At 48.3% G+C, this 21,434-nt stretch overlaps 6 protein-coding genes across 6 annotated transcripts; 4 read left to right on the forward strand and 2 right to left on the reverse strand.

Moving 5' to 3' along the window:
- The first annotated feature begins 386 nt into the window (after window positions 1-386).
- GGS25DRAFT_470483 (histidinol-phosphate aminotransferase) lies at window positions 387-2,001 on the forward strand. The gene is made up of 2 exons (XM_049259245.1): window positions 387-625; window positions 692-2,001. Exons 1-2 carry the CDS (start codon window positions 552-554, stop codon window positions 1,884-1,886), a joined length of 1,269 nt encoding a protein of 422 aa, XP_049121474.1. The 5' UTR covers window positions 387-551; the 3' UTR covers window positions 1,887-2,001.
- Window positions 2,002-2,209: 208 nt separating this feature from the next.
- GGS25DRAFT_470484 (TPR-like protein) lies at window positions 2,210-4,116 on the forward strand. Its single transcript, XM_049259246.1, has one exon. The coding sequence runs from the start codon at window positions 2,461-2,463 to the stop codon at window positions 3,796-3,798; it is 1,338 nt and encodes a 445-aa protein (XP_049121475.1). The 5' UTR covers window positions 2,210-2,460; the 3' UTR covers window positions 3,799-4,116.
- Window positions 4,117-4,446: 330 nt separating this feature from the next.
- GGS25DRAFT_527301 (uncharacterized protein) lies at window positions 4,447-6,444 on the reverse strand (the record flags this gene model as incomplete). The annotated part of the gene is made up of 4 exons (XM_049265075.1): window positions 4,447-5,633; window positions 5,710-5,794; window positions 5,869-5,984; window positions 6,084-6,444. 4 exons carry the CDS (start codon window positions 6,442-6,444, stop codon window positions 4,447-4,449), a joined length of 1,749 nt encoding a protein of 582 aa, XP_049121476.1.
- Window positions 6,445-8,105: 1,661 nt separating this feature from the next.
- GGS25DRAFT_470485 (uncharacterized protein) lies at window positions 8,106-9,556 on the forward strand. Its single transcript, XM_049259247.1, has 3 exons — window positions 8,106-9,046; window positions 9,115-9,354; window positions 9,410-9,556. The coding sequence occupies exon 1, from the start codon at window positions 8,662-8,664 to the stop codon at window positions 8,983-8,985; it is 324 nt and encodes a 107-aa protein (XP_049121477.1). The 5' UTR covers window positions 8,106-8,661; the 3' UTR covers window positions 8,986-9,046; window positions 9,115-9,354; window positions 9,410-9,556.
- A 304-nt stretch (window positions 9,557-9,860) lies between these two features.
- Window positions 9,861-16,054, forward strand: GGS25DRAFT_470493 (type II DNA topoisomerase). Its single transcript, XM_049259248.1, has 4 exons — window positions 9,861-10,392; window positions 10,494-13,841; window positions 13,904-14,176; window positions 14,230-16,054. The coding sequence occupies exons 1-4, from the start codon at window positions 10,318-10,320 to the stop codon at window positions 15,571-15,573; spliced, it is 5,040 nt and encodes a 1,679-aa protein (XP_049121478.1). The 5' UTR covers window positions 9,861-10,317; the 3' UTR covers window positions 15,574-16,054.
- Window positions 16,055-17,880: 1,826 nt separating this feature from the next.
- On the reverse strand, window positions 17,881-19,263 carry GGS25DRAFT_516996 (Reticulon-domain-containing protein; the record flags this gene model as incomplete). The annotated part of the gene is made up of 6 exons (XM_049263308.1): window positions 17,881-18,303; window positions 18,374-18,675; window positions 18,758-18,919; window positions 18,986-19,018; window positions 19,075-19,099; window positions 19,198-19,263. 6 exons carry the CDS (start codon window positions 19,261-19,263, stop codon window positions 17,881-17,883), a joined length of 1,011 nt encoding a protein of 336 aa, XP_049121479.1.
- Between the last annotated feature and the right edge of the window lie 2,171 nt (window positions 19,264-21,434).

Below are 21,434 nucleotides of genomic sequence, written 5' to 3' on the forward strand. Positions count from 1 at the left end.
ATGTAATATTTAAAAAATAATTATTTATTTTTACCTTATATTTAATTTTTAAAAATACTTAATCGTTAAATGGTGATTTTTTATTTTTTTAAGTCGTTACGATATAATAAAAGGTATAACGTTATATTTTATAATTGTTTTTTTAATAAACATGCCATTTTATATATTTTATATAACCTAAAATATACGTTGTTTATGTTTTTTATGATTTAGCATTTTTTTTAATTTTAAGATATGTGGTTATGGTAATATGAAAAAAAATAAAAGAAGGGTAAGTTGTGGTTTGGTGTTATAAATGGGGGGGTGTTGTAAAAGGCGGTGAGAACGGTTAATAGATATTATTATTAGTTAATATTGTAGTATTATTATATATGTAACCTAGTATTATTCACTATCCATTACTTTGGTGGGCAATATTTAATCTCCAATTCATTAAATTCAAAATTTAAACCAAGCTTCAGTTATAAGTTATATTCGTGAAAATTTATAAGGAACCCAAATTTAGGAGGATAATCAGGCACCTAGGAATCTAGGTAGACTTGGAAAAAATCATGTCGCCCTTCAATCTTGAGACATGTGCAAGAGCCAACATCTTGGCTCTAGAACCGTATCGCTGTGCGCGGGAGTAAGAGTCGCCCCCCTATATCTCAGGATATACATTTACTTGCTTCACATACTAACATTATCATAGCGATTATAAGGATGATGGAACAAACATTCTTCTTGACGCCAACGAGAATGCCTATGGCCCACCCTTAACACCGGGTACCGTGTCGGCTGCTTCCAATGGCGTCGGGGCCGAGATAGATTTCCTAGGCTTGCACAGATACCCAGACCCCCACCAACGGGATCTAAAGCAGCTGCTTTGCAACTTGCGCAACAAGCACAGCCACACGAGCAAGTCCATCACGCCGGATAACCTATTCGTCGGTGTTGGCAGTGACGAGGCCATCGATGCGCTGCTACGATGCTTCTGTGTGCCCGGGAAGGACCGTATCTTAGTTTGCCCTCCGACGTACGGCATGTATTCCGTTTCGGCGCAGGTGAACGACGTGGGGTTAGTTAAGGTGCCCCTATTACCAGCCCCAACGTTCGCACTAGACGTAGCCAATGTTTTGGAGGCACTGTCAACCGAGAACAATATCAAGATGGTATACCTATGCACCCCGGGAAACCCCACAGGCACGGTACTGGCCAAGGAAGATGTCAAGCCGATCTTAGAGCACCCAACCTGGAACGGTATTTTGGTTCTCGACGAGGCCTACGTCGACTTTGCGCCAGACGGAACATCGTTGGCGGAATGGGTGGCCGAGTGGCCTAACTTGGTCGTCATGCAGACGCTATCCAAGGGGTTCGGCATGGCGGGCATCCGACTCGGCGCAGCCTTCGCGGCACCGCCCGTCGCGCGCCTGCTCAACAGCCTCAAGGCGCCGTACAACATCTCCAGCCCGACCAGCGCGCTCGCATCCTACGTCGTCTCCGAGCAAGGCCTCGCGACGGTGGAAGCCAACAAGGCCAAGCTCGTGGCGCAGCGCGCCAGACTGCTCGCGGAGCTGCCCAAGATCCAGGGCGTGGGCCGGCTCCGCGGCGGCACGGACAGCAACTTCTTGCTGTACGAGATGCTGAACGCAGAGGGCAAGCCGGACAACGTGACGGCGCTGGCGGTCTACGAGACGCTGGCGGAGGACAAGAGCGTGGTGGTGAGGTTCAGGGGCAAGGAGCACGGGTGCTTTGGATGTCTGCGGATCACGGTGGGCACGGAAGAGGAGGTTACAAGGTTTTTGGCAGCGATAGAGCAGGCGCTACGGGAGGTCAACGGGTCCAAGACGGAGGCGGCGGGTGATGAGGCGAAGAGGGAGACTGCAGCGAATGATGTTGTCGCATAGGTACCTTAGGGTAGTTAAAAGGTGGAGTGGTTGATAGAAAAAATAGAATTCTAAATAGACCATAGTTAAAAGAGGTGTAATTTTGTAAAGGACCGGCATATAGGTATATTACTTACTATCACCTACCCAAAGCGAATCGTGATATCTTTACATGAAGATTATATAGGTATCTACAGGGGCTCTCATAATAATGTTTTACTTGCATATCATGTGTTAAGTATGGATCCATAAGGCTAAGCCGTAGTTATTTCAATATAAATATCTAGATTATGTACTTATCCAGATAGCTTAGTATGCCTTAACCTTACATGCTTTAGGTCTCGATCGGAGGCATCTTGACCTTTACACAATCTTGATTGACATCTCGAACCACAAATTATCACATATAAAGCTTGGAAATTTCATAAAAAGGTATAACGACGTCAATATAACAACCCCTGACAAACAGCGCATTATTATCGTCTTTCTTACGAAGAGAGGTATATCAGTTTTCAAGAGTTAGATATAAAGGGCATTTGTGAAAGAAAAAAGAAAAAAGAAAAGAGATCAGGGGCCTAAGAGGCTACAACTCAATATGCATGTTGAAGAAATAACAGACGAGGTCGCACAGCGCCTCAAGCTCTCTGAAGAAACCGAGGGCAACAAATCTCCCCAGGCACAACATGACGAGGGAAAGTCCACAGAATCAACATCGCAGAATGCGCCGGCGTTAGTTTCGCCGGCAGCTATATTTCCGGAGCTATCTCCGGGCCGGGCCATGACCGAGCGGAAGACGGTGGATGAGGTAGTCGCAGAATTGAAGAGAACCCCATTCTTCATGACGGAGCTAGAGGAGAACGACGACACCGAGGCCCTCAAAGCTCTTGCGTATGAGGGAACACCGCTCGAGGTCGCCTCCGACTTCAAAGACCACGGGAACGAGTGCTTCCGCATCAAGCGTTGGGCCGATGCCAAGGAGTTCTACACCAAGGGCGTCTTAGTCCTCGCCGCCGAGGAGCGGAAGCGCGCGCGAGGTGAGCAGCAGACCGTGCCAGAGAAAGAAAAAGACGTTAAAGAAGAAGTAAAAGAAGAAGGAGAAAGGGAGAAAGAAAAGGAGACAGAGGAGGACGTGATCAAGAGCCAAAGAGCCATGCTTGAGTCCCTGTACGTGAACCGCGCGGCGTGCCACCTAGAACTACAGAACTACCGCAGCTGCTGGCTCGACGGCGCGGCGGCGCTGCGGCTCAATGACCAGAACATCAAGGCGTACTACCGATCGGCGAAGGCGTTCCTAGCCGTAGGCCGCATCGCCGAGGCCGACGACACGTGCGCGCGGGGTCTCGCCATCGCCTCGGGCAAGAACGCGCCGCTGCAGGCGCTCGCGCAGCAGATCATACAAAAAAGCGAGGTGGCGCGGGAGAAGCAGCGGAAGGAAGACGAGCGGGTGGGGCGCGAGAAGATGCGGGCGCAGCTGGTCCGCGTGGCGCTCAAGGCGCGCGGCATCCGGACGCGCACCACCGCGCAGCCCCCCGAGATGGAGGACGCCGGGATCCAGCTCGTGCCCAACCCCGACGACCCCGCCAGCGACCTCAGCCTCCCCGTCGTCCTGCTCTACCCGGCCCACCTCAAGTCCGACTTCATCAAGCAGTTCCGCACGACCGAGACGCTGGCCGACCACCTCAGCTACGTCTTCCCGCTGCCGTGGGACGGCGCGGCGGAGTACACGCTGTCAGGCGTCGAGTGCTACATGGAGACGGTGGAGGGGGGGCTCATCAAAGTGGGCAAGAAGGCAAGGCTGCTGAAGGCGCTGTGCTCGCCCAAGGTCGAGGTCGTGGATGAGCTTGTGAGGGTTTTTGTGCTGCCCCAGCCGAAGGCGGCGGACTGGGCGGCGGAGTTCAAGATGAAGAAGGCGGCGGAGAATAAACGGAGTTAAAAGGAAAGGAAAAGAAGAAAACAAAAAATAAAAGGGGAAAAGGGGAAAAGGAGGGGAGATATAGGCAGGTAGGCAGGCATAAGTCGCTAGCAGGCGTCTATGTACCTCCTTTCCTACTACTACGTATCTACGTGCCAAAATAACTACTTCCAGTGCGCACGAGTAACGGGTCCGCTTCAGGAAGTGTACAAGAACTCAATAGTGATTTTGCCCATTTACCTACATTGACGGCCTAGAATAGGCACCTAAATACCTAGCCGATGCCGTCGCAGAGCGCCCTCGCTCCAATCCGATCCGATCCCGATGCCAAAACACTCAACCCACCCTCCCCCCCTTTCCCCAACGTAAACGTATTGATTCCCCTATTTTGTTCGCTTACACTTGCCTGCCTGCGACCGACCGGGTCACCCTTTCTACATCTAGTCAGTCTAGGCACCTGAAGTTCCATCTATTCCCATATCGAAAACGTCTTTGTCTGCCTGGATCTAGCAGGGTAGTACTTACCTCCCTAAGCTACCTGTCCAGCATACCTACCCAGGCTTCATTCACCATTAACCCCTCCCCCCCTATATGAAGGTGGCGAGGTAGGAAAGTAAATTTGGGGGTTTTTTTTTTTTACCATTCGTCTCCCCAGTTCTACCTGCTTCGCTACATGGAATTGGCCCTAACCCTCTTGATCCGCGGAAACGCGCCGTCGCGGGGCGAGTTCGTCTCGGATGTGACGAGACCACCGCATCTGTGGTTGTTGTTGTTGTTGTTGCACCGTGAGTCTCGGACGCTGAGGTTCATTAGGAGGAGCGCTGCGTTTTTGTCTGCGCCGAGGATGGTGGGTTTGTGTGCTGTGTGCTCGCCGTCGCCGTTGCCGTTGGGGATGATGTCCTGGGGTGGAGGGAGGATGGAGGGGTGGTGGCTGGTGTTGGGGTTTGGGCCCGTTATCAGCGTGGGTGTTCTGGTGGTGCTACCGTTGCTGCTGCTGCCGCTGCCATTGCTGCCCGTGGTAACGGCGGTGGGAGCGGCATTCCTATTTCCTCGCGCATTATCGTAGTAATCCGCCTCCACGTGCTCAGCCGACCGCTTGCTAGCTCCCCGCCATACCTGCGGTTGCGGTTGCCGCGTCTGCTGTTGGATTGGGTGCGAGGAGGGCGGGTAAGGGGGCAGGTGGTCGGGGGTGGTGAAGCGCGGGACGGCGCTTAGCCAGGGGCTGGGGCCCAGCGCGTTGTAGTGGTGGTGGTGGTGTGGGAGCACCACGTTCGCGGGCGTCCATCCGCTGCTGGTGGGTCGGAGAGAAGTAGTAGAAGACGAAGAAGGTACTATGGGTGGCGGTGGGATGACGGGTGAGTATGGGAATAATCGCTCGCGATGATGGCTCATGCTGCTGCGGTCTGGGACGGCGGCTGGGGGTATGCTGCTGTCTGTGTCTGTGATGTAGGGGCTGTCGCAGCCAGGAGGCGCTACGAAGGGTTTTAGTCCTTGGTGTCGGCGGGGGATGTGATGCTGGTGATGTTGGTGGTGCTGATGGTGATTATGGTGGTGGTTTTGTCGAGGGTCGTCGTAGGGAGTTCGGAATACGGGTCGCCTATCTCTTGGCGGGCTGGCCCTGCCGTTGTTGGCTGAAGAGGTGATCGAGTTACTGTATAACCTACGGTAGTGTTCTGCGTCCCTGGTAGACTGGGCCACGATCGCCGGATCGATGATCATGCGGCTGTACTCTGGCGCTTCTGAAGGGGTGCAAAGAGATGGAAAGTCAGGGCCGAAAATTGGTATCAGAGCACCTGATATGTTATGGCAGAATGTTGCGCACACGGCTTTGGCACAGTGATATGGCATCCAGTAGCCTTTTCGAAGAAATCTGTTAGCCCCTAGCCCCTGATGGCTAGTATAAATAGAAACTTTCCCGTGTAGGTCACGTACCTTGAGCCATAATAGAGCCTCCTGTAATGCTATGCGTTATCTCTTTAAGCCCCGGATTCAGGTTTAGCATCTTGGCTGGTGTCGTCTACAGTGCTCGGGTCAGCTACCAAACTAGATAAGATATCCTTTTTTTTCACTCTCCTATAGCGATCGGCTTACCTTTGGGTACTTGCAGCATTTGAAGAAAGGGGTCATGCGGACGAGGCCGACGTTATAGTCCCACATGACGGTATAATCGAGCTCGTCCCCGGGCACTTTGAAATCATACTGGAATACTACGTTCCGGTCAACAAAATCAACTATCAAATCTCAACAAGGGGGGCTAGAATTTATTCTTTTGTGTTTCTTTCTTCTTCTTCTTCTTTTCTCTTTACCTTCAAAGCTTTCTCTGCCAGTTTTCTCGAAGAAATCCTTCTTCCCGCTGTTGTATGGAATGTGCCGGGAATGGTCCTGTATGTTCCCGAAAGGATGGACGCGGAACATCCGAACTTGGTGGAGCGAGCTTTCGTCTAGCCTCTCAAAGGGGCGGAAGTTTATCATCCCCTTGGGCCTACTTGTGGGAAGGAGAGCCTGGCTTTTCGGTATGTTATGCTTCGCCATCGTGGGCTCATCTAGGATACCCGACTCGTCTCGTAAAGAAGTCGTTGGAGACGACGACGAGGCTGGGCTTGGAGGGAACCGAGTGATTGGCAGCCCTGGAGGGGCAGGATTAAGAAGAGACGCCAGTGACAGCATGGCGGTGAGTGGTAGTGGGGACAAGATGTCTCGAATATGGATGGAGTACTGATGCAAGCAAAAGTTGTGTGGGTGGCTGTCTACGAATAGTCCAGAGGAGGGTTGGATAAGGAGTCTCAAGACAGGCAGTGCTTGCATCAGTAGGTTAGAGGGAGAAGATAGAGGAAAACCAAGTCCTTTTGAATTTGGCAAACAGACGAACTACTGAAGCACGCCCTCGCGAGACGGCGAGCCCATGCTGGTACAAGGGGACCGAGATTGCTTCCTTTCTTGACTGTACCCAGTCATGCAGCTCATCTGCACAGCACCTGAGCGGTGTCCAGTGCTGCCTTGTTAATCGTGGTATTCGGTGCAATTTTCTTTGTTGAAGATGTCTTGGAATCGACCTGTGAGAGTAGAGGAGCTCGTTTGTGTAAACCCACCGCTTTTTGGAGAGGATCGAGTTCAGTTACTGAAGTGATATGTGACAGGGTGAATGTTAAGGGAGACAGCGAAATGGCCGAAGCGTTCCTAAGCGTATATCCAATCTCAGAGACGGCGGATCCGGGAGAGTTAAAATGGAGGCGAAAAAGGAGGTCCGCTGGCCGGCAGAGGGACGTCTTGACGGAGCGTTCCGGAAGCTAGAAACCCCAAGATCGCCAAACGATACGTTCGATTCCGGAGCCTTGCCGACGAGATAGTCCCAAGCATTACTGGATGTATCACATCGATCCGTGGATTCTAGGACAGCATCGAGGTAAGGTCGGTTTCATTACATCTCACCAGTATAGATGGCTGGCCCGAAAGGGGCGACCACAGGCGACCATAGGCGGCCGCATGACGCAGAGAGCTGTCCCTAGAGACAACAAATGAGTTTGACACAGCAAATACTTTTCACAGAGAGCCCAAACAGGGACCAGGATTGTTTGGAATGGACAGAGGAGTTTTGACAGAAAGCAACCTCACGGGAAGCTGCATATAGTGCCGCCAAAGTTGCTAGGCTAGGTGGGTTTCCCAAGAGCGTAGAACAAAGAAAGGTCTATGATAAGCATATTGAATCCTAGACAACCATTACTAGACTCGACACACGTGTACCCAGCTGTCTCTCATAGTGTAGAGAAGTAGGCCCAGGAGGGCACTCCGAAACCACCTCACCTGCGAAATCCTTCGCTTTTCTTTCATTCAAGACAAGAAGCGAGAAAGAGGTCTTGGGCTTGACCGCCGCAAAGGCAACTCACCTGGTGGAGAGCTCTGCGCCTATCCGGAGACCACGTATGGTCTCTTTCTCTCAACTGAAAGACCGCTGTGAGTATTTCGAGAAGCACTAGACGTACCTTAGGGGGGGGGCCTCCCGTCGGCAGTGAGTGTCATAAGTGCGGAGGTCGCAGCTGTCACCACATCCAGCCCACGTTTGGTCTAAGGGTTGCGCTACGTACGAGGGATCAATACATCCGACGGGGACACAGAAGCGGAGCCAGCCACATCTAACTGTGAAATTATGGTCATTTACACATAGGTCGATAGTGTAGTAAAGTGCCGTCGAGCAGAAGGGGATCTTACATAACTACCTAGGGAGGTAAAGTACCTAGGTGGATACCTAAACACCACATGGCACATGTAGAGCTACAGGCGAGAAAGTACATATACATACATACCTACGTACGGTCTGTCTAGAAAGATGGCGCTGTTTGGGAGGCGCCAGTGGAACAGCTACAGTGTACCGGGATACATAGTAGTTCTTACATGTCTCTTTTCGTCTGCCCAACTGCCCATGTACCTAGATATAGGCACCTAGGTAGGTAACTAGGTAGGTAACTAGGTAGGTAGTAGAGACATCCAGGCCGCTTAATGTTCATCCACCTCATAAATCCCCGGGAATTGTAGAAGAATGCTGGAAGCTGAGCGGTCGGCAGGTAAGCTACCCTCGTGGAACGCCTAAGCCTCGAGTCATCGGCGCCCTGGGTATGTCTCTCACTAGGTGGTGGTTCTAGCTACATTAAAGCCTGCGGCTTTCCGTTATGCTACCAGACTCACAGCACCAAGCAGATTGCTCTGTCGCAAAGGAGTACCTAACAAACAGGCACGGTAAACGGATAGCGTGGGATATCAAATCTAGCTAATAGTGAGTCAATTTATAACGGAGAAAGTGAATTTCTTTTGTAGCCGCTCGTCAAATACCCATAGGAAAGATTGCATGAATATGTGTATGGGAATTATTCATCAATATTGAAGTTCTCAATGTCATCGGAAGTCATGTCAGAGCTGATATGCCCCACTGGTTCCGGTAGACGGGAAGGTGGAAAGGGTATCCTAGTCATCATTGGATGCTCTGGAATAGACGCGGGAGATAGAACCGGCGGCAAGCAAGGCAGATGGCATGTACCTACTAACGATCCGGCCTCGTCGGGTTTCTCGCCTCTTCTATTTCCCAAAGGGGACAAGACTGAGGCTCATCCAGGCTCCTTCCGGCAAGATGGAAAGTTTCAGATGCTGATTGCCATGCTGTCTGCTGTGATACAGCGTAGGATGACAGGAAACGGTCATAGTGATCACCATGCGTAGTGCGACTTTGCAACAAAAGCCACGGGGACGTACAGTCGACTTCGGGAAATTTTATGCCTTTCTGCATTTCTCTTGAGAAACACGACTAGAGAATGTCACACAGCACATGCGGGGCGGAGAATTACGCACCAATTGCTTCAATATTCTAGAATGACTGTGTCCTAGCAAGGCCGTGTGTAGTGGTAGGACGAGTACATATAGTTGTGTAGATGTCTACCTACTACATATGTAGGTAGGTTAGGTTAGGTATCTACGCATGTACCTATACTAAATCGTTGAACATGTATGTACATGACATGTATATGTAGGTCAACCTAGGCTGAACGACTGCGGGATGAATACGAACGATACTGGATGCTGCTACAGTACCTACATTACCCAGGTGTAAGTCGAGTCCATGACTCCAAGGCCCATACTTACTTACCTACCTACCTACACGATATGTGTTAGGAGACGTAGGTTTTAGGTAATACGCTGGTGTGAATACTTAGTATATATTGGTTGTGACATAATGGGTTTATTGTGATGAAATTGTGGTGATATCTATTGAATGATGTCTTGAAGAGCTGTTGAAGGAGGAGAGTACTACTAGTAGTAGAATGAATGAATGCTTCACCCAGAATATGAATAGTCTTATTAGTTGCATACTTCGTTAAAGTGACTGCCCAGTGCTGCATTGACGTACTAGTACCTAGTACGGTACTAACTAGTTACATCATTGATGTAACTTTTACCGAAACCCCAACACGTGTACCAGCCGATGATTACCCGGAAACGCGCCCAACTGTATTTGTACTAGTCACTGGGGTGCTCGCTTGATTGGCCCCACTCTTCTCCGTAGAAGTAGCTGCAGAACGCGATTACTGTTAAGAGAAGCAGAAAAATCTAGTTTACATGGAAATTGTTTACATCCACTTGATAATATAACAATAAAACAATAACAACAAGCCTACCCTTACCAAACCTTGCTACCTTCTGTGACACACTACAGTGCATCCAATAGCACCGCAATTTCCTCAACGCCCCCCCCAGTGTCCCCAGTGCCCCCAGTGTCCTCACTCGATACGGAAAGAGAAACAGTGCATATCAGCGCGATCGCCTTATACTCACATACACACCCCCAACATTCTAAATTCTACTTCCTACCCTTGCATTCACAACCATAACCCACTTGACATCTCTCCTTTTCATGAACCCTTTTCGCAATTCTTGTCAATTACGGCGCTCCTTTCCCTCCTCCAAAACACTCACCAAGTGTCATTCGCGTCTAGCAATCAACTTATATACTGCCGCGCCGCGTGTGAACGCGCCGTGTGCCACTAAACATCCATCATGGATTCCGATATGGCAGAGTCGGTCTTTGATGACTTCGAAAACGAGTCAGATGATGGCTTCGTCCCCGAGGTGGTAAGACATGCAGTTTTTGTTTTTTACTATTCTTTACTCAAGTCACACTTACTCACGTATGTCCTCCACGGATCTACAGTGCTAATATCGCCATCCCACAGAAGTCTAAGGCTAAAGCTCCCACCAAGAAGGCTGCCGCCGCGAAACCAGCTGCGAAGCCTAAAGCTGCATCCAAGAAGACGGTTCAGACAACACTTAAGGGTAGCAAGGCTGCCCCTAAGAAGCGCTCTAAGCCTGATAGCGACAATGATGATGACGATGTTTCGGGCTTTTCCAACACGCCTCCCAATGCTAAGAAACAGAAGAAGGCCCCCGCGGCTAAAAAGTCCAGTGGCCCACCTTTGGGCGAGATCGAGAATGATAGTATGATGATCGATGATGAAGAAGAAGACGTGAAGCCCACCAAGAAGAAGACGGCCACGGAGATGTACCAGAAGTTGACACAGCTGGAACATATCATCAAGCGACCTGATACATACATTGGTTCCGTCGAGCGCACTGAGCAGCAGATGTGGGTCTTCAACAAGGAAACTACTCAAATGGAACTTCGACCAAAGGTCGGGTTTGTGCCTGGTCTCTACAAAATCTTCGATGAAATTCTTGTCAACGCTGCAGACAACAAACAGCGAGACAAGACGATGACGACCATGAAGGTGAACATAGACCGTGCAGAAGGCCGCATCACAGTCGAGAACAACGGCAAAGGTATTCCAGTGGAGATGCACGATAAGGAGAAGGTATACATTCCGGAAATGGTTTTCGGTCATCTCCTTGCTGGTTCCAACTTCGACGATGAGGAGAAGAAAACTGTCGGTGGTCGTAACGGTTATGGTGCTAAGCTTTGCAACGTTTTCAGTACTGAGTTCACCCTAGAGTGTCAGGACTCGAAGAACGGGAAGAGATACAAGCAGACGTGGAGAGACAACATGGGAAAGATGGAAAAGGCCAAGATCACCAGCAGCAAAACCAGTGATTTTGTTCGTGTCAGCTTCAAACCAGACTGGGATAGGTTCGGTATGCCGGACGGCATTGATGATGACCTCGAGTCATTGCTCTACCGCCGAGTTTACGATATGGCCGGTACGGTTCGTGGCGTCAAGGTCTATCTCAACGACAACCTCATCAAGCTAGACTTCAAGAAGTATTGCGAGATGTATGCCAAAGCCATCGCTAGTGAACGAGGGGCCGAGGAGGGCTCTGAACCTTCAGCTACTGTTATTCTTGAGGACAGTAAAGGTCATCCTATGTGGGAGGTTGCATTCGCTGTCTCGGATGGCTCCTTTCAGCAAGTTTCATTCGTGAATTCTATTGCTACTACGACAGGCGGCACTCACGTCAACTACATTTCCGACCAAATCTGCGACTCTCTTTTGAAGACATTGAATAAAAAGAAGAAGGGGCATTCGCTCAAGGCCAACCACATCCGTAACCACATCTTCATCTTCATCAATTGCTTGATCACCAACCCAGCATTCACTTCCCAAACCAAGGAGCAGATGACGACCAAAGTTAGCCAGTTTGGGAGCAAATGTGCGCTGAGTGAGCTCTTCCTCAAAAAGATTGGCCAAACGGATGCGATCAATAACATCATCCAATTTGCGGAGGCGAAGGCGGACAAGATGCTTGCAAAGAGTGATGGTAATAAGCGATCGCGAATCAGCAACGCCAAACTCGTCGATGCCAATTTGGCAGGTACCAAGCATGGCCATGAATGTACTCTCATCTTGACCGAAGGTGATTCTGCCAAGAGTTTGGCTGTTGCTGGTCGTGCTATCCTAGATCCTGATCGTATTGGTGTCTTCCCTCTTCGAGGAAAGATGCTTAACGTCCGTGACGCTTCAATTGATCAAATCACGAAGAATTCAGAAATCCAGAATATCAAGCAATTCCTCGGCTTAAAGCACAAGCAAGTCTATACCGATGCGAAAGCTCTTCGTTACGGGCATTTAATGATCATGGCCGATCAAGATCACGATGGTAGTCATATCAAGGGTCTTCTAATCAACTTCCTTCAAGTCCAGTACCCTTCACTCTTGAAGATTCCAGACTTCTTTCAAGAATTTATCACGCCTATTGTCAAGGTTTGGCAAGGACCAAATCCTAAAAAGCCTTTGAAGCTGAAGTCATTCTTCACCCAGCCCCAGTATGAGGAATGGAAAGAATCGCATAAGGCTGAATTGAGACGGTGGGAGTCAAAGTACTACAAGGGTCTGGGTACCAGCTCCAATGAGGACGCCCAAGTATACTTCAATGATCTTGACAACCACTTGAAACAGTTCAGTACCATGCGGCCTGAGGAAGCTGATCTGTTTGAGCTCGCTTTCTCCAAGAAAAAGGCAGATGCCCGTAAAGAATGGCTCGGTAGTTTCGTTCCGGGAACTTATCTTGACCATTCCACGAAACTGGTCACGTACGACGATTTCGTCAACAAGGAGTTGATTCTATTCAGTATGGCCGACAACATGCGATCCATTCCCTCTGTTGTTGATGGCCTGAAACCTGGTCAACGGAAAGTCATTTATGCTTGTCTCAAGCGAAACTTGACCAAGGATAAAAAGGTCATTGAATTGGCTGGTTATGTGTCTGAACAAACAGCCTACCATCACGGCGAAGTATCTCTGCAACAGACTATCATCGGCTTGGCACAGAACTTTGTCGGTTCCAACAATGTCAACTGTCTCGAGCCTAGCGGAAATTTCGGTTCTCGACTTGCAGGAGGTTCAGATTCTGCCAGTGCTCGTTATATTCATACGCGCCTGTCTCCATTTGCTCGACGTGTCTTCTCCCCTCTAGACGAGCCCAACCTAGAATACCAGATGGACGATGGGAAAAGGATTGAGCCAAAAGTTTATGCTCCTGTCATCCCCATGATTCTTGTGAATGGTGCGGATGGTATCGGCACAGGCTGGAGCACATCGATTCCGAATTACCATCCAATGGACATTATCAGAAACTTGAGGCGGCGCATGGGACGTATAGATGGCGATGACGAGAAACCTTTTGAAACGATGACCCCTTGGTTCAGAGGCTGGAAGGGTACTGCTGAAGTTGCCGATAACAACCGTTACCAATTTAATGGTATTGTTCACCAGGACGAGAAGAGGCCGAATGAAGTGGTTATCACGGAGTTGCCTATCCGTATGTGGACCGATGACTTCAAAGCGAAACTCGAAGAAATTATCAAGGGCGAGAAAACACCATCCTTCATCAAGGACTACAAGGAATTCAACGACCACAAGAATGTCCACTTCGAGATTCAGATGGATGAAAAACACATGGATCAAGCTTTACGAGAAGGTCTCCTTGAGAAATTCAAGTTGGTCAAGCAAGTCGCTACTTCTAATCTAGTTGCATTTGACACGCGAGGAATGATCCGCAAGTATGAAAAGGTTGAAGATATTCTAGAGGAATTCTACAACTACCGATTGCATATGTACGCCGAACGCAAGGTATGTTAGCTCTGCTCCAAGTGTATGTGAACTATACTAACGTTTCTTTCTCTTCCTTACAGAGCCACTGGCTTGGAGTGTATGATGCAGACTACAGGAAGCTGCAGAACCAAGCTCGATTCATACGGGAGATCATGGATGGCAAGCTCGTGGTATCTCGCAAGAAGAAGCAAATCATCGTTGCGGAACTTCGCGACAAAAAGTATGAGGCTTTCCCGAAGGGCCAAGATGCCAAGAAAACTAAGTCAGAGGACGACGAAGAGGGCAATGCGGAGGAAGGTAACGAAGATTTAGAGACAGATACCGCCGCAAATGACTACGACTATCTCCTTTCTGTAAGTTTCTGCTGCAATATTGGCCAAGAATCAAAGTCGCTAATTATCAATAGATGCCCATCTGGTCGCTTACTCAAGAGCGCCTAGACCGTCTGAAGGATCAGATTCTCAAGAAGAAGGCCGAACGGGATGCCCTCGATATACTCAGCGAGAAGGATCTTTGGTGCAAGGACCTTGACGACTTCGAAGCTGAGTGGGAGAACCAGCTACGCCTTGATGCCGAGATCACAACAGGCATCCGTCGGATGGGTCGCCGTACGTCAAAGAAGATCGGTGCTGGGCGTGGCCGCAAAGCGAAGGGTGACGATGACTGGGCTCCACCCCCCAAGTCAAGAGCGGCCCCCAAAGCAGCGGCTAAACCTAAGGAGCCGCCCAAGGAAAAGTCTGTCCAACGTTTTGCTGCCATGTTCAACGCAGGAACTAAGAAGGAAACTACGAGTGCGGATGGAGCAGCAGACTCAGACTCGGATCCATTCTCTGACGGCGACTTCGCTAAGTTGAAGAATCCCGTTAAGAAGGAGGCAGTAGAGAAGCCCGTTGACGACGATTCGGATGTAGAAATTCTACCAAACCCTCGCGCTAAACGCGCCGCGGCTACTAAGGCCAAGAGGCTGGTGATCGACGACGACGAATCAGAAAGTGATGACGACAAAATGCTTGGTGATGTTGGCGACTTAGTCAAGGGTATTGCGAAAAACAGTAACAGCAGTACCTCGGAGAATAAGACTGGTCGGCTTAGTTTGTTTTCCATGTCACGACCAGAGAGCAGCAGCGGCAATAGCACCAGTCTAAAGGTCAAGAGCAAGGCTTCAAGAATATTGGACTCGGACGATCATGATGATACCAATTACGAGATGTTGGCTAAGCCTTCGCCCCACAAGACCGCTCGTAGAGATGAACTGGATAGTTTCCTATCAGACGATGATCTACCTCCAGTCACAAAAATGACGAGCAGGGCGAAGCCTTCCGCTTCAACTGAAGAATCCAAATCGAAGTCTGCTGCTTCTGGTGGGGCAGCAGTCAAGAAAGCTCGCGGCCGGCCTGCTGCAGCTGCAACCAAGAGTAGTGCACCTGCAAAGAAGGCGGGGGCATCCAAGGCCGTGCATCTGTCGCCAGCAGCCAAAGCCTACGCTGCAAAGAAGGAGAAGGCGAAGTCCAAGAAGGACGTCTTTGACATGGATGATGATGAAGATGACGACCTCGAGTTAGCCGAGCCTGATTCTCCTCCCCCGCGACCTGCTGCTCGCGGCAGACCAGGTCGTGCCGCTGCCATGAAGTCGAAGCCAGTCTACACCATTGAGGATGATGACGATGAGGAGGAGGAAGAAGACAGTGTGCAATTGCCCAATGATGATGATGATGAGAGCGATGACTTTGCTATGGATGATAGCGAGTAGCCATAGTCATGGACCTCGATCAATGTCGAGAAAATTACTACGCAACTGCTACTTGCATCAGGAAACATGATGCTGGGTGCTTACGTCTTCTTTTAACGAGTAACGAAATGGTTATTTGGGCCTCATTCCCAATTCGGAATCAGGGCAGCTGATGGTATTCTATGCCTAGATATCTTGATGAGTGCAATCAGACGAAAAGGGGTTGTCAATGGGGTGAGGCTGTGAGGTGGTGGGAGCTCATGAGTAACCACGGGGCGTTGATGGTGGTGATGGTGGTGATTTTGTACTTTTAGGCTTCGCCTCTCCTAGTATTGTTCATGTGTGCCTAGGATATATACCAAGCAAGTTGAGTCTATCAAGTTCGCAGAGTGAAATGTTTGTGTGGCCTGGGAATGAGTAGTCTTTGTTTCCCGCAAACCCCGACCTAGCTCTATTGATATGTAATGAAGCAGGAGACGGCGTTTATAAAGTTGAAGTAACATGTGGATAGTATCCCAAAGCAACTACCTACCTAACCTAGGTAGGTGTATATCAACATCTGGGTATACATTAGCTTTCACGGCCCAAGAGGGATGGAAAGAGGCTTGACAATGTAATAAATAATAGATTATGAACTCTCAAGTGAACAATATGCCAGAGCCATCTGCATAACTATAGGGAGCGAGGGTCCTCATCGCTAGATTGTTAGGTACTACAAATCATTATCAAGACGACATGTCACATTACCCACCCAAAGCATCACCACTCACCTCCCTACCTAGGTACCTATGGACCCCCCCCCCCTTTTCAACAAAGGATAATATGAAAATACCTAGGTACCTATCTAGCCCAGGTACTTACCGGTTAATAGGAGGTAGACGCGTGAGTAGGTAGAAATGACCTCTCACGGACAGAGTGTCCGCGATAACTGGGTAGGTAGGTAGGTAGGTAGGTAGGTACCAGGTAGGCAGGCACCTAAACTCCTACCATGGATTCACCTCAAAAAATGAAGCTAGGTATATATCCATCCGTTCGTCGAAAACCCAGTATGCATCTATCTGCCTCGGAGGTAGGTAGGTAGGTAGATACCTATGTGTCCGCATCCTCCTCCATCAACTATATATATCATCGTACCCCGTTCTCCTCTGTCCTGCCCCCTTTCGAACATTGAAATCCAAATAGTCCCCAGCTTACAACACCCAAGGCAAACTGAACCTACGAATGTAGATACATAGATAGGTATCTACCTACCTGGGAAAACACCTAATATCCCAACCTTGGAACTTGATGCCCCTCCCAAAATAAATCCAGTGTATCCCCGACTTCAAATCAACACCGTCCGTCCTAAGGATAGATGGGAGAACACGTACACACATATTTATACATGCATATATACCATCGTATCTCGTATGCCAAACGACGACAGACAGCACGCGCGTATATATATATCCCATCATTGTAGATCATGGAACTCTGTAAATATCGTGCTCGTACGAAATGGAGCTACTTCCTAGACAGACCGATGAGAGATAGTGATCAATATACACGCTGATGCTGTGTCACATCTAATACTTATCCAATACATGAATGTCATTCCATCATGGTATCTTATACCAAAGAGTATCAGTATCAGTTATTTCGTGATGAAACAAAGTATATGTAAATCAAAGGCTAACAATAACTGTGAATACGCATAAGTAAAACCAAAAGAAGAGAAGAAACCAGTCGAAATTACTATCGTACTAAAAGCAAACCCCCAGCCACCCCTTTACGTTCTCTTCCTTCCTTTCTCCTATCAACACCGTCAACTTTATCAAGTTCGTTACTACAACTATTGCCAAGGCCCATTCTCATTTAGCTAATAAACACCCTCTCCTCATTTCATGATTCTGGGCCTCAAATGGCCATCGTACGTTCTTAAACCATCATTCTTCATTACCAAACCATCAAGAACAATCCTCTTCCTTTTGAATAATGTGGAAATGCCACGTAGACAGTTTATAAGGTGCATAACAAGTCCACTATCGTCCATCAAGTAGGCTGCCAAAAGTCGGGAAAATGTTTCCTTTAGGAAGTGAAGTGTCGAGTATCATGCCTGAGCCAATCCGCCTGACGGCCCATTACCAGTATTAATGAAAGTCATACACGAAAAACCATGTGATCCCCGCTAAGGGAGCATTGAATCTCGCAAATCTCTCGTATCCTTCTATGCCATGAGTCGTATCAGAATGTCAGGTCGTACCGTTGGATCCCCAGAGAAGGGATCTAGATATACCGTCCTGTGTCTCGGGGACGAGATTCTTGTCCGCTGCGTTCCGTGATATTGATTTAAGCATGGACCAAGGGCTCGTCCTCACTCTCGGACTCGGAAGACTCCTCCTCGTGTTTGATGTCTTCCTTGGGAGCTTTGGGGAAGTCAGACTCCCTAAGATTAGACTGAGCCGTCTTCGGTGCTGTCGCGGGGGAAGTTGAACGGCCGCGAAGCATTTGCTGAGCCTTAGCGGTGTAGTCACCCATGTACTGCTTCGTAATTTCCGTTGCTTGCGAAGTGTGCTTGGTAGCGACTTGGCGCAACTGCTCAGTCTGGCTGTTGATCACATCCGAGACTTGCTTAAGGTAGTGGTCGATAAGTTCCTGGTTGGTGCTGTAGATCAAGGGTACGAAGAACGTCAAGGTGGTGGCTACCAACGCAAGGCCCCAGTAGGGAACGATCTTGACGAGGTAATACGACAGGAATGCTCCGAAGGCAACCTAACACAAGGTAAGATTAGCCAAAACTTGCCACGGGTGCGGTGTATGCCATGTTGACAGGGATACTTACGACAGCTGATGTGGCGACGTTCTCGGCAAAAAAGATTCGCTGGGATTCAATTACGAAGAAGTTGATGAGGGCGTGGACATCACCAATCAGAGCCTCGAGTGTCTCGCGAGGGACCGTGTAGTATTTGCGCGGTCGGAGCTGGGTGGCTAGACCATTACCAATGAGGGCCTTGCCAACGGCTTCGGCAAGGACGGTAACGCCCAGGGCCATCCACGTGAGCTTAAAGGTATATCGAACGACATCGAGGTATCTAGCCACGAAGATCAACGAGACAACGGAAGCATAGGCGATGGCGGAAGCTCCTGTAAAAGCGTATTAGTATTTGCTAGCATGTGAATATGCATATATACATAGGCATATTTGAAGAGCTCCGCCTAGACTTACGGGGGTTGTTCCATGACAACAGCTCAGAGAAGAACGAATGATAAGTGGTTAAGTCCTGACCAGTAGCAGCAGGGTTTGAGGGTGTCTGGCGGGCGTTGGCCAGGTTGGAGAATTCGGCAGTTGTCTTCGCACTCTGATCCTTCACGTTCTGAGCAACGGGGCCTGCGATAGCACCGAGATTAGCAACGATGGTGTCATTTTAGTATTAAAAAGTTACAAATTATATACCTGATGCGATCTGGTTGTAAGCCGCCTTGGCATCTGTGATGAAGCTTGTCAGATATTATGTTTATCATAGTGTTTGTTGACAGGTTAACGGGAGAGTATAGCTTTAATAGCAAACTATGAGACAAACTATTCAACGGTGTGTTAGCTTGACGTTTGTTACTAGAGATAGCGCGGGGCGGGATCAGATAAGGTCGGATAGATTGGGAACTTACCGTACTGCCTTTGAGAGTGTCAACGGAGTGTCCATTGACAGGATGATCAGTTGCTGAATCGGCCATGGCGAATGGTTGGTTGGTTTGGTTGTTGTGGTTGTTGTTGCAAGTGTTACGAATGGTGTATGCAGATAGAGAGATAGATAGAGAAGAAGGAAAGAAAGTGATATTCTATTCGGAGTGTCGGGTGCTTAGCCTTTCTACAAGAATTGTGGGTGAGCCTATCTTCTTGTTTTTTCTCTCTACCGATTTCTCGCGGTGACAGATACAGATTTGCAATAGAGTCAGTTATAAACAAATCATGACTTGAACTTACTCGGTCGATAGATAAAATATGTTTCTAAGGTCAACTGGTTCTTTGGGGATTTCTTCTTTAAAGGAACAATAAGTGAGCAAGTGAGGAAAATGAGGAATGAAGTGGAGGTCAAAAAGGTCCAAGTCAAGTCAAAGCAACGGGAAGTTTTCTGCTTGCTTGTCCGTGCGGGTGCGGCAAGAATTTCAGGTTTATTGGGTAGTGGGATGGATCGATCTGGATTGAAGCAAGAAAAGCCTGGCAATTAAAAAAAAATAAAAAAGGAGTGATTTCATCAAAAGATTAGGTCCCAGGGAGATACATATGGGTAGGTGTAGGTAGGTGTAGGGCCGTAGGCAGGTAGGTAAATACTAAGTTAGCAGGTAACCCTGGAGGGCAAAGCTGTGTGGGTATGTATGTACTTACATCCATACTTCGTACATACCTACATACATATGCATACGATAATAGTACTACTAACTACTATGTAGTATGTATGCATACATAGTTATGTATTGTACCTATTCTTACTGGTCAATTGTGGCTAGTGGCCTTTTTTTGGTGTTATGACGCCACGCCAGGGCCAACATGATGCATCTGCCTGACTGGCAGTTCCAGACTTGTCCCATTATTCCCATACCTGCCTTCTCATCTGCTGCTACAGTAACAGGTGGGAATCTGCCAGGGACTGCAGTAACGACCAGTGACAACAGCATCTTTCAGTGTGCAATTCCCCTATCACAACTCTGAAGCAGAAGGCATCCACTATATGTGCTAGGGCAACTCTAGTTATGTGGATACCACTAGGTACCATACATATTGTAGGTACATATGTAATATATTGACAGGTGCTTCGAAACGTTTCCAAAGCGAGCCCTTATGCCCCCTAACCTACCAGATGTAGGTTAGCCTACATGTAGTTTCAAATAATGTGTGTACTATTAATACATTATGTACCTGTAACTAGTACTTCGTATGTAAGAACATTGAAGTTCTAAGAACCTAACATTAGGCAGGTACCTGTACATAGCAAACGTCACATGTAGTCATCAACACCAGCATTGTAGTCACGACTCTCTCCAAGTAAGTCAAGTAGTAACAGAACAGTGGCACTACGTACATACTATATATGTAATTTAGGAGATAGAGCAACTAAAATCGTCATATGCGTACTATCACACATGCATACCTCCTGTCCACTAATAATCATATGCACAATGTGTTCCAACTGCCCTAACCTTTTAGTTGTAGGTAATAGGTATTACTATTAGTGGTAAGTTGTACATACTATCTAGTAGTACTATCTATCTTAATATCTACTATCTATCTAATTTACCCCATGTCGTCACTTGGGGACAGATTGCATGTGATTAACCCACTGAGGCACACGACACTTGCATGCTTCAAGCTTAGGTGCTGCCCTAAGGAATTCCACGAGAAATGAACAGTAGATGGATTTTTATTTTTGATTCTATTATTCCAATTTTGCCCCAAAAACGTATAGTAGCGAGAGAGAGAGAGAGAGAGAAGAGCAAAAAAAGAAAGAAAAAAAAAAAAGAAAGAAAGTTGGCTCTAAATCATGTACATGACCCTTACGATCCAGTACGATCCAGTTCATCGGAGACAAATCTGCTTCGGGCATTCTAAGGGTCCAAATGACGCATACCGCCATCCTCTTCTGTCATCATCCCTTGTTGCTCATCATGATCATCTTCACCCCTTGACTTCGTCATCACTCAAGTTAGGTACTACTAGAGGTAGGCAGCTTGTCTAGCAAGAGTCTGACTAAGTATTCAGGTTACCTCGGTACCTAGTAGATAGCAATAACACACCAAACTTATTCAAAGCGGTAAATGCAGTAAATGCACACATTTGAATGCATCCATCGTAGCTCTAGTTTAAGCAAAGCTGTATTGTATTGGGATATCATAAGCCTAATTCTTGC

This window comes from Hypoxylon fragiforme (genome assembly GCF_022984875.1).
Source record: "Hypoxylon fragiforme strain CBS 206.31 chromosome Unknown GGS25scaffold_1, whole genome shotgun sequence".
Classification (NCBI taxonomy): Eukaryota; Fungi; Ascomycota; class Sordariomycetes; order Xylariales; family Hypoxylaceae; genus Hypoxylon; species Hypoxylon fragiforme.